The sequence below is a fragment of the Phoca vitulina genome, unplaced genomic scaffold, assembly GCF_004348235.1.
Source record: "Phoca vitulina isolate PV1807 unplaced genomic scaffold, GSC_HSeal_1.0 scaffold9, whole genome shotgun sequence".
NCBI lineage: Eukaryota > Metazoa > Chordata > Mammalia > Carnivora > Phocidae > Phoca > Phoca vitulina.
This window is the reverse complement of record NW_022589712.1, coordinates 19909674-19922772: the sequence shown is the minus strand read 5'-3', so window position 1 is coordinate 19922772 and position 13099 is coordinate 19909674. Positions and strand designations below refer to the sequence as shown.

At 33.6% G+C, this 13099-nt stretch overlaps 1 protein-coding gene across 5 annotated transcripts in view; it reads right to left on the bottom strand.

The window, feature by feature from the left end:
* Positions 1 to 13099, bottom strand: part of SHPRH (SNF2 histone linker PHD RING helicase) — an 89832-nt gene that overhangs the window by 42302 nt on the left and 34431 nt on the right. For all 5 annotated transcript variants that reach the window (XM_032407715.1, XM_032407716.1, XM_032407717.1 and 2 more), the window contains 4 exons: positions 5326 to 5414; positions 3534 to 3626; positions 1693 to 1800; positions 577 to 719 (listed from right to left, as the gene is read on the bottom strand). In XM_032407715.1, the coding sequence (XP_032263606.1) occupies positions 577 to 719; positions 1693 to 1800; positions 3534 to 3626; positions 5326 to 5414 (433 nt within the window). The remainder of the gene's footprint in view (positions 1 to 576; positions 720 to 1692; positions 1801 to 3533; positions 3627 to 5325; positions 5415 to 13099) is intronic.

The window sequence follows — 13099 nt, the reverse complement described above, 5'->3', positions numbered from 1 at the left end:
AGATACTTTTGATAAAGAATAAGTTTGGTCTTTGGGAAGAATTATTTACCATTTATACAATAAGAGCAACAATCCAACATACCGACCAAGACCCTAAAGAATGGTGAGTGTTGATGAGAACAAAGAAAGACGGGGGAGACAGCAGGTAACTCTACAACATAAAACCTGGGCCACTGTGGTGCTATGATGCTTAGCTCTTTGAGGGTGATTTACACAGTAGAAGCGTGAATGCCTTACCTCAGGGACAAATTTCTCCAAAACAAAGACTATTTCAAGACTTTGCTTAGAGTTGGCTTTGGTGCGTCCAACAAAGATACAATGAATATACTTTAAGCAGATTAAAAAAACACTAAAAAGGGACTATTTAAAAATGACTAATACACAGAAGAAACACAGGTTTGTTTTTTCAGACTTATAGCTAATATTGGTTTGAAATGTACTCTTAACAATATGTAAAATCCAGATGTTCATAACCATAATATGTTCTGATAGTTAATTGTACCTCTTAACATGAAATGATCTGAATATTTGGGGTCATTACTCATAAAGTTATCCTATTTTGTACTATTTTCTTACTTTTCTGACATAGAAAACTTGCCAATTTGTTGCTTGTAGTTGCTCGTTATTTCATTTCGCACTCGCTGAACAAGTTCCTCATCAATAGCAAATTCTATTGCTCTGTGGATCACATTCAGCCACCAAGGAGAATTAGGATAAATCTGTAAAAAAGACAACAGCTCATCAATTCATGTTTTTTTCAGTGCTCACTATGTTTCTATCACTAGGAAAGGTGCTGTGAAAAAAGTCAAAGGAAGCAATAAATGCTAGTCTCAAGGGAATTATAACAGTGGGGAAGACAAGCATACATACTCTATATACCATGGGTGCATACAAGTTTTGCATACATAATTAAAGAGAACACCTGTTTCCTGACTACTGTGGATGACTGAAAATTTACTGTATGTATTTGTGTAACACAGTTGTGCAAAAAAAATACATTACCAAAATGAAAACTCAGTATTCACTGTATATATTTGAAAAGGTGACAGGTCTCTTTCTCAGCATAATAAAGACATCCTACTAATCTTCAACTAACTGAACTAGATTCTACTCAATAATACTCTATGATTACTAGCAAAATTATATGCCTGAATACTAAATAATTAGTGTATTAGGAAGAATAAAGTGTGGAGTAACTGGTTAAAATAAAAAAGACAATGTGTTTTGTGGTAGCCTCCTCTTTAGGCTTGCTACTGATTTCATAAAGAGAAATTTTAGAAATGACAAATGGCATGTATTCTGTAAGAAAAATACCCGTGTTTCTAATGTTCTGACATCCTTAAAAGAAAAGATTTTGGAAACATACATATCTAAGATCAAAAGGAGGTTATGGAAGTCTTTACTTTCTTCAAAAGACAACTTATTGTCTACACAAATTCAGAGAAAACCCATCAGCTTAAAAAAAAGAAAGAGAACAGCTTCCAAATAGGTGATTTATCTACACACCTGTTCATTCAATTAACAAACACTGCGAACAGCAAATAACATTTTTTATTATGGGACAGGCACCCTACTAGGTGCTAAGAATTCCTAGATGAATACGAAAGTTCAAGTTTTTCTCCAAACCAAGACGAAGTCCAAAATGCTACACGGAGACAAACACAGGTAAGCCAAGTTATTTTGGGGACGCACCTTTCTCTGGAGCTCCCGTATGGTCTGCTGCACAGGCTGCAAAGCTTGCTGTGCTTCAGCGACTTCGGTGTTACACTTGCTCATATAATGCTCTCGCAGTTGTTTGGCCTGTGTTGAAACAGGAAACAAATGTAAACTTTCATTCCAGGTCTGGAAAATAATTCAGTATAATGTTGCAAGAACAATGTGGTATATTTTAGGTATGTAAAGCTACTTAACACAGTTTAAGCATAGAATTCTGTAAGTATACTGCCAAGAACATAAGAGCCAAGCTAGAAATTCCTAAGACAGATATTAAAGAGACCACAAAAAAAAAAAAAAAAAAAAAAAGAGACCACATTTACTTGTAAGTCACAAAATTTAAGAAATCCCAAGGGTCTACTTCCTAAATTTCTATCTAATTTTTTAATTAAAAAAAAAAGGGAATGGGAAGAACAACAGTATTTCAAATCCTGAGGCAAAGCAATCTTTTAGAATTTGTCTGATTTAGTTATTACAACTTTTTGAAATTACTTCAGTTTGGAAATAATACTTGAGAATATACAGTAACATAGGTGTTGTGGACATGGGATAGTAGGAGGAAAACCAGAAAGACTCCTGAACAGGAAATCCTAACGCTTCCACTTAGAGGTGGGTTGACCCATGTGAAGTTGCCAACACTAGACCCTTTGACTTACAAAAATGGCAATTTCATGAGGTTCAACTGAACAGATACATCTCTTTGGACTAGCCATTTCACCTCTCTGGGCTTCTGTTACTTCATTTGCAAACGCTGGTGGTTGAAGTAGATGATTTCTTAGATCTGTGGCTTCATATTCTATGAAAGGCAAAAATTATGTGGTCTCCTTGGAAATCTATCTATCCAGTGTGACACATTTTTTCTTCTTCTCCCATGATGCATTTCTCCTTTTCCTGTCACAACCTTCCGATTAATTTCCATTAAAATTCCTTGGCTATAATTATTTGGTCATTAGAGCTATCTACTAATAGACTGGATAGTCTCCTAGAGTTTCCTGTCGCTCATGGCATTTAAACAAGTGACTGATTGTATATGAGATTAGACGCCTGCAATGGGAATGAGATTTCATTTAAAAATCTCCAACATTTAGACTGTCATCTAACATCAAGAAAGGGCTGTACATACTTATACAATCTCACTTTGTATCTTAATTCAAATAAAAAAGGTCCCACTTACAGGTTCAATTAATTTCAAACATACTACTACTCTTTTGATTTTAAAAATGCTTTGCCATCTCTGACTTTTAAAAAGGCAAAAATCCATGAGGGAATTAGCATAATAGGCTCATCAACAATTTACAGTGAAATGATTTATACCATTCTTTCCAATGAGGCAAGACTTACTACAGAAGGAAGTTCTTTGAGAGGACATAAGAAATACCACCAAAACACTGAGTTTATTTACTGCCCTCGGTAATATACAGAAAGGTGGAGTAAGCACAAAACTTTTTATTTTTACTAAACTGCATCTTTTGCAGATCTGCCATGAGATCAACAAGGTCTTCTTCCTTCCTTCCTTTCCTTCCTTTTTCTTTCTATGTGCTCCTTCTTTTTTCTTTCTTTGTGCTGCTGGCTACCAACAGCCATATCTATGAAAGCAGTTACCATATAACCACAAGCAGATCACAAGAGAAGCAAAATAATACAGAGTACTGCAATTCTCTCCCATCCCAAATCACCAAAGCAAAATTTGGAACATAAAAGCAGCAGGAAAGCATATGATTACTTTTATTTAGATATTGTATGCCCTAGGAAATATTAATGAGATGTGGGATAAAGTCTGAAAAAAAGATTTCTTTACAGACAGAATAAAAAATAATTACCTCTTCCTCAAGTCTGCCATCTCGTAAGGTAGGAGGTATTCCTGGGTGCTTGGCTACCAACAATTCCATCAAGTTATGGGTAGCATGAAGTCTCTACAAACACACAAAAGGCAACATTTTGAGAGTCAATGCAGTGAACTCTTAAGGGAGAATCTACTATTAATATGGCATACAGAATACTAACACCACGTTAAGATCAGATCATTGAAAACTTTTCCTCTAATACAATTTGAGCACCAACCTCCTCAGAGAAAACCAAAATCAGTTTCATAAGTAAAGGTCTTAATTCATAATGGCATAAACTTTCTTCAATTAAAAATACACAGTCTTAAGGGGAGAAAATAGTCTTATGAAATATGTCTATGCATTTAGCTGAATGTGTAATACAGGTATATTTCTTCTATTATACGTGCCTTTGTCTATATAGGGAACTATGATTATGCCAAGTCCAGTAAAGTAGAAAGACTGATTGCCCAGACTTGACTGATTCCTCTTCTGGGAAATGAGTCTGCATAAGCCTAGCAATTATCATAAAAATAAGGATAACGAAATACATAGGAAAACAGGGCTGTGACCTGGATCTGTTGAACTTAAGGGGTGAAAAAGGGAGGAGCTAGAGGTAAAGATATAAGGAAGAAGGAGAAAACTGTATCTTTTATCTCTGTATTCAGTATAAGCCAGGCTTCTCCCTACGATACTGAATCTGCAGCTGGTTAGAGGCTCCCTCTGGAGTCAAGGGCTGAGAAGAAATAAGTAATTTCTGTTAACTTCACTCTTTACCTGGGAAGACAGCTAAAGACTAAAGGATAATCAGGAAAGAGTCCTGGTAAGATCTGATTTGGTGCTAGTGGTTTGAGACTATAAAGGTTTGCTCTGTCCGGCTACAGATTATGTCATGACACAGATCTTTGTAGAGTTCATCTTTGAAGAGTCACCTCAAATGTCTTAGGTCTTTTCAACATGGCTTCATAGATAATACAATCAGCAACACTATCACACTGAGTAGCAACAACAAACCTGTAAATGGCACTACGGAAACCAAGTAGTAGAAACCCGGCTCCTCTTCTCCTTCTGTGGCTTCCTGAACAAGGTGGTAGAACAGACTGGGGAGAACACCTGTCTCTTTCATCCCCTTATTTTTATCCCAAGGGAGCAGAGTGGCTAATCTGACTGAATAGAGCAAAACAGTCAGTGGGCCATGGTTTACAGTAGATAGGATTATTAAAGCCAAAAGGAAGAAACAGGCTGATGGCTTACTCTTCATTCCTGGACTCAGGCATACTGGACTTATCTGTTTGCTCATCCACTTTTCTACTTCTGCTTCTTTTCTTCAGGAGCATATTTCTGCCTTCTTCCATGAGGCAAACACATTTGCTTAAGACCGAAGGTCTGACTTCTGTAATCCTCCCCCATACAGAATATAAGTAGGCTTGCATTTAATTTTCTCCTCTTTCCCCCAAACACTCCTACAATACTCGCTGAGGTACATGTGAACATGTGGGTCCCAAGGTCTAGATTGTGAATGATAAAGAAGTCCCACCAAGGACTCAAGCCTAAACTTAATAAGATTAATAAAAGTGGTCCTTATTTACCATTTAGCTAGAACGCCTTGTGTGTATGATCCACTGGACAGGGCTAAGAAAGGGAAGAGACTCAATACTTAAATGTTATAGTTCAAATATTCAGATTTTCCTAAGAGACCTCCAAAAATTAAATCAGAAGATCATCATGAAAAATTATTTTGTAAAAAATAAATAGACTATATACTTGAAATTGTTTAGTGCTTACTTACTTGGAGTGAATCCGTTTTGAGTTTCCCTTTGTGTTCCTCAGATGAACGCAACACTTCCCTGTACAGCTCTGCTGCCAAGGCATACTCACCTGAAGAATTAAAATGTATTTAATGCATAAGAAAATCATGTATTTAGCTCCCAATGTGATCTAGTTATCTATTATAGAAAAATGTCTACTGCAAAAATATAACAATGATTATACCTTACCATCTTTTAAAGAAAAGAAATGTGACTTGATATTAATATGACTGCGCCAGTAAAAAGGCCGATGATAACTCCGTTTGCTAATTCCGTAGCACTGAACACCAATCAGATATACTTAGGTTTTAAAACTATACTGAAAAACAAACTCTGAATACACTTTTAATTTAGATGATTTTTCTCTTAGTGAAGTTAAAGGGTGCTGATTAGTAGTCATTTTGATGTTTGAAATTAAAAACAAATTTAAAAATAAATACTCAAAACACTGATCAACCTACACATAATTCTCAGATAAATAATAGATCCTTCTTAAAGGCCAAAATGGTTTGCAGTTAAAAACTACATTTCAAAAACTTCAAGATTCTTCTTTCCATTTCTGGTCACATAAATCACAATTAGTCTGAGATTCATGCTGTTTTTTATTATTCATAACTAGCAGCTCATTCAAATAAAGTAATTTAAAAAGTATCAACTAAAATATAGGTTGGCAAACTATGGCCTATGGGTCATATCTGACCCTCTGCACTTTTCTAAGGTCCATGAGCTAAGAATGGTTTTTACATTTTTAATAGTTGAAAAAAATTCAAAAGAACATTATTTTGTGACGTGAAAATTATATGAAATTAAATTTCTGGGTCCATTGATAAAGTTTTATTGGAACTCAGCCCACTCATTTGTTTATGTACTGTCTGTGATGGCTTTTGCATTGTAACAGCAGAGCTGAGTAATTAAAATAGATCTTCTGGATCAAAATCTAAAATAGTTATCATCTGATTCTTTCAGTAAAAGTTTTCTGACACTTCTATAAAAGGAGACATGAAACATTAAGTGGCTTAAATAATAGAACCTATCATATTTGCTGCGGGGGGAAAAACTCAAAACTGGTAATTTACAAATACAATTAAAATAAAAATCTAACAGCTGTAAAATCATAAAATAAAAAAAGATGTTTTTGTTTGCTGAGAAAGCTTTTTTCATGTTCATTACACACTTGCTTTTTTTTCACTTCAAACCAATTTTATTAATATCAGTGGATTTATGATTTTGTTCATAGCCACAATGAAAGAAATATATATATACCTTTGTAAACTGTGTTGATTCTTTCTTTTTGTTAAAACTGATTATATATATAAATATATACACTTATTTTATTGTGGTGAAATACACCTAACATAAAATTTACCATACTAATCATTTTTAAGTATGCAGTTCAGTGACATTAAGTACATTCACATTTTTGTGCAAAACACTTTCTTTTATACAACTGTTTTATATTTAGTTCTACAAGTTACCTATTACATAGTTTTCTAAAGCACACATTTCATAGTATTTTACAGTCAATTTCTATTCACTTTGATAAAGGTGAACATTATTTTTGCAAAAATAATATCACATTATAATGAAGGAGTAACACTCAATTATCTTCACACCAAAAAGCTCTTCTTTCTTAGTTTTGAAGATTCTCACAAAGTTTTTCAAGACTAAAAAAGATTCTATTAGTATTTATGCTATCATTTATAGAGAATAATTCATTTAATAATTCTCTTTTCATAATTACCATACTTCTTAAAGATGGTACAATGACTAAACTATAATATAAGCAGCTGAATTTGAACTATTCACTATAACCCCATGCCTTCTGGGAAACACAAAAATATGCATATTCAGTAAGTTTACAAGTTTAAGCCAAATTTAGAAATACCCATTCTTTGCCACTTGATGGCACTAACATTTCCAAGTAATAAATAGTACTGAATTTGATACTTTCCAAGCTAATTTTCTCCAAAAAATATGTGCAGAAAACACACTGTACAAAGTTGAAATAATACCATGTTTTTAAAACCATAATCAGTGAGGACCTTAGAATATGCATTATATATCATACATATATGTTTGTGTATAATATAAACAAATCCCTTGAGTTTGCAGTTAATTTTAGATTTCTTTTAGAAGTCAGATCTTTACTATCTGATTTCTATATTGGAAGAGATTAAATCAAGTTAAGTATGCAATGTTACTTTTAAAAATGTTTAACATACCACTATGAAGCAATGGAAACTAAAAGCAGTAAATCCATCACAATTATGTTTATAATTACAATTAAATTAAGAATGGACATATCCTTTATTAAGGGACTTTCTGATAGGAATTTCTCTTAACAATCAACAAAGTTTTCATTGCACAGAAAGACAAAGAACCCTAGTGGGAATGCAGTGGAAACTATCTGAAAAGAGCCGTGAGGCACCTCCTGTTATGCCCTGGCTTGGTATTCTGCCACACTGACCCTCTAGTGTGCTATATACAGTGCTTAGAAAGGATCAGATGAATAATTCTTTTTCATAATCCTCATACCATGCATAACAACATAGCAGGGAAAAGGAGGGAATAAATCTGAAAAGGAGACTAGAAAAAAGGCCAAGGGAAGAAATTCATTTACTCTCCAAGCTTGAGTCATAAAAACATAGAATAAAATGAGGGTTCCAGTTTTAGAACAAAGATGGGAAATATGAAATTTATTTTAATACTGTGATAATCTGCAAGTGATATAGTACTCCATTTTAGAAATTTTTGATGAAGAGCTTCAACCTACCAAAGATAGCATAATATTGAGGTTTAAAATGTCTACTTGATAAAGAAGCAGACATAGTATAATAAAAAAAATTAAATTAATTTGAAATCAAAAGATCCAGGGCAAATTATCTGTCATTTATTAGCTATAATCTTGAGAAACCAACTAAGCCTTCTGAACGTCAGTTTTCTTTTTTTTTTTTTAAAGATTTTATTTATTTATTTGACAGAGAGACACACAGCAAGAGAGGGAACACAAGCAGCAGGAGTGGGAGAGGGAGAAGCAGGCTTCCCGCTGAGCAGGGAGCCCAATGTGGGGCTCGATCCCAGGACCCTGGGATCATGACCTGAGCCGAAGGCAGACGCTTAATGACTGAGCCACCCAGGTGCCCCTGAACATCAGTTTTCTTATGTAAAATAGCGATAATACCTCAATCATTGGGCAATAACGAGGAAAAACAATATATACATGAAATGTTAGGCGTAATACAAAATGCTTATAGAAAATGATAATTTCTTCAGGGAGGCCACATGAAGTGATTCTGTTTCTGAGGAATGTAGTTCTAAAAAGTATGAGCTACAGGATTCAAAAAACAAAGAAACCACTACTGGTGATTTGAAAAACCATAGAAAGCCAGAGTTGGGAAGAACTGCAGTCCTTTCTAAAGTCTTATATTTATTTTACAGTCTAATAGTCAATATGTTCGTAAAGAAAAGCAAGTAAAAGTAAAGCACCTTTACTGCCTGTATGCTTTGTTAGCAGTTTTGCTGGTCATAAAAGAAAATAAAAGAAGAAGGCAGAATAGGAAATCTTAACTATTTTGTGTTTTAACCCTGTTCTAATCCATTCTTTTAGATTTATTTCTAATCTCCAGCCTTTCCAGAATTTCTCTTAATAAATACTTTAAGTAATGGCACAAATTTTAGGGAATTTAAAAAATATTTTCTGCTGTAACTTAATATGTACAACAATCTAGCAATACGGTGGTCTGCAAAGTCAACACTCATTTCTTGAGTGGATAAATATGTTTAATAATTTGGAAAATAAAAACACCTTTCTGAATCAAAAAAAGGAAAATGATCATTTCTCAGATATGATGCGAGATTTTTAATCTGAAATAGTACATTCATTATTTATGTATCTCTAAGAAGCAGCATACATATTTCTTATCTGTGACACTCAAGTATTCTGTAGATTTTAATCACAATTATTTCACTCAATTAATTTGGGACTACGAGAAACTATTATTAAGTAGGACATATAATTTGCCACCTTTTGCCTAATTATTTCTAAGTTGAAATAAAGTTTAATTTTTTTTTTTAAATTTCTATTAAAAAGTAGTATAGTGACAGATGCTAGCTAGCTACACTTTTTTTTTTTTTAAGATTTTATTTATTTATTTGACAGAGAGAGACACCGAGAGAGGGAACACAGGCAGAGGGAGAGGGAGAAGCAGGTTTCCCGCGGAGCAGGGAGCCCGATTTGGGGCTCGATCCCAGGACCCTGGGATCATGACCTGAGCCGAAGGCAGATGCTTAATGACTGAGCCACCCAGGCGCCCCTAGCTACACTTCTGATGAGCACAGCATAGCACAGAGTTGTCTTACCACTACATTATACACCTGAAACTAATGTAACATTGTGTCTCAACTATAGTTCAATTAAAAAAAATGCTGCCCTATTTAGTCTTTCACTATACATTGTAAAGCACAGATTATTTCATATTTTAGATTGATGCTGGGAATATTATAGTCACAGACACACTTAGCAACTGAGAGGGCAATGATAATGATGGTGATAATTAAGAATTATTTGAGAAAATCCATATTTGTAAACACTGCCAGCTACATGAAGTATTTCCTAGGCAATGTCCTAGAGAGAAGATTTGCACACAAAGTTGCATGTGCTATTTATATTTGTACAATTTATCAGGAATATGTAATAATATGCCTTTTCTCCTATCATTAGTTATTGATAATAAAAACTGCATTCTAAACAGATTGAAAGTGGTAAGAATCTGAGGTTACTTCATATTATCAGTAACACCACTCTTCATTTATATGTTTCTATAAAGTTTTCAATGTATATTCACACTTCACATTAAGAACAATACTTCAAGGGAGGCAAAGCGAGTGGTATTATCTATATTTTATTGATAAAGAAACAGATTCATAAACCTTCAACAATATACACAAGTTCAGAGGGCTACAACTACAGCAAATAAGAAGCCCATCTTTTTCAGTTCTTGTCTAGAGCTACTTCTACTCAGCTTCTGTGAGCCTTCCAAACTCTAGGCAAGTGTTCAGGACAAGAGACACTTTCTAGTTCTGGTTCTGTTATGCTGAAAAGCTCATAACTAGACATACCACTCAGTTCCAAGAGGGTTAGAACATTGCCTTGTATCAGACAAAACCACAAATTTCTCTGGGCAACTAATTTCTTTAAGGTCTTATTAGGTAAATTACAAGAAAAATGGTAAATTCTCTCCATGACTGTGTACCCAAATAGAATGGATTAATAAGCTTTGTGGGAAGGTCAGAAGAATTGGAATTTATCACAAAATGCCTTTCTAGTTCTAACAATATAATGAAGAGTTAAACACACAAATTTTGTAAGGAATGTAGAAATAAAGAAGCATTTGTATATACTAAGTTATAAAAGTGCTTAAAACTGTACATTACTTCATCATTATGAAATACTTAAATGATTTTAAGAATTATGTTCTAAGTAGTTTTGAAGTTTTGAAGAGACTAAAATCAAATTATCTAAACCAAAGCTATTAAAGAAGGTTTTAAAGGTAGATTTTATAAAAAGGCACATTTACATCAGTAATTCCCTCATTACTTACAAGAAAGCTCCTAAAAGTCATTATGGTATAAAAGCTATAAAACTATGCAATCTTATTATATCACAAATGCAGTAATAGATAAGTAACAATAGACTCTGTTCAAGAGAGTATTCAATGATTCATTAAAGTTGCAAAAAAATAACAGTTTAATTCAGATAGCCAGAAAGTTATCATAAAAAATTAGAATAAATTTCTGCAAAGAATAATTCTAAAATAGAGATAGAGGCACTGAGCTCATTGCAAGTTTACTATAAAAGTAAGCTGAGGTCATGGAAATGAAGCTAATGAGTAATTGAAGTAAGAGAAAGATGGCTGTATAATTTTATACTCTCAATATCAGTGTATGAATGAGAATTCCAGTTGTTTCTACATCCTTGCCAACATTTAATCTGTTTAATTTAAGCCATTCAATAAAGGCATATAGGGATGTGGTTTGAATGTGCATATACTTAATGACTAATGATGATGAATATCTATCTTTTCATATGCTTTTTGGCATCTCTGTATATTGATTGAACTCTGTCCAAACATTTTGCCTATTTTCCTTGCATTGTTTTCCTATTACTGGTTTTTAATAGTTCTTTTCATATTCTGAATACAAATCCTTTCTCAGAGATATGACTTGCAAATACTTTCTCTATTCAATGCCTTATCTTTTTATTTTCTTAAGAATGCCTGTTGAGAGGGGTGCCTGGGTGGCTCAGTTGGTTAAGCGACTGCCTTCGGCTCAAGTCATGATCCTGGAGTCCTAGGATCGAGTCCCGCATCAGCCTCCCTGCTCAGCAGGGAGTCTGCTTCTCCCTCTGACCCTCCTCCCTCTCATGCTCTCTCTCTCTCATTCTCTCTCTCTCAATAAATAAATAAAAATCTTAAAAAAAAAAAAAAAAGAATGCCTTTTGAGAAGTAGAGGTTATTAACTTTGATGAAGTCAAATGTATCAATTTTTTTATGGACTGTGCTTCTGGTGTCATCTCTAAATCTTTACCTATCCCAAATCAAAAATTTTTTTTATCCTTTGTGTTTTTCTGTAAGTTTTATAGTTTTAGGTTTTAATTTCAGTTTAATATCCTCTATATTATGAATTTTTTATATGGTGCAATGTTGAAGTTTTATTTTTTGAATATGGATATCTAATTGTTCCAGCACCATTTACTGAAAATACTAACTTTTCTCCACTGAAATACTTTTGCATTTTGCTGAAAAATCAAATGAACATAAATAAGTAAGTGGGACTCTTTCTGGACTCTATTCTGGTCCATTGTCTACTTGCCTATCTTTATGCCTATGTCACACTGTCTTGATTATTGTTGCTTTAGAATAAGTCTTGATTCAGGTAGTGTATATCTTCCAATTGTTCTATTCTTTTCCAAAGTTGTTCTGGCTATTCTAGGTGAATTTCAGAATCAGCTTGTCAACTGCTATAAAATAGCCTGCTGAAATTCTGACTGGAAAATTTTGATTGCATTGACTATACATTAATTTAGGACGAATCAACATATTAATAACGAGTTTTCTGATCCATGAACATGGTATAAGTAGGTGTTCTTTAATTTCAGCCACGTTTGTAATTTTCAATGTTTCTGTGAGTTTTGTAAACATCTTACACATCTCTTTTCAAGTTGATGCTTAAGTACTTCCTATTTTTTTGATACTACTATGAACGGTATTGTCATAATTTCTAATCATTCATTTCTAACATTTAAGAATAAAATTTTTATATACTCTTCTTGTATAATGCAACTTTTCAGAACTCACTTATTAGTTTTAGTTGTTTTCCTACATGGACAATCATATTGCAGCAAATAAAGACACTTTTACTTTTCTTCCTATTCAAACTGGTAACTTTTATTTCTTTTAATTGTCTTAACAGCACTGGAGAGAATTCAGGTGAAGAGAATCTTCATTGTTGATGATCTTAGAAAACATTCAGTTTTCAACCATTAAGTATAGCATTAGCTATACATTTTTTATGATGGTATCTCATTGAGGTTTTGATTTGGATTTCCCTGATGCCGAGCGATCCTGAGCACTTTTTCATGTGTCTGTTGGCCATTTGGATGTCTCCTTTGGAAAAATGTCTGTTCATGTCTTCCGCCCATTTCTTGATTGGATTATTTGTTCTTTGGGTGTTGGGTTTAATAAGTTCTTTATAGAT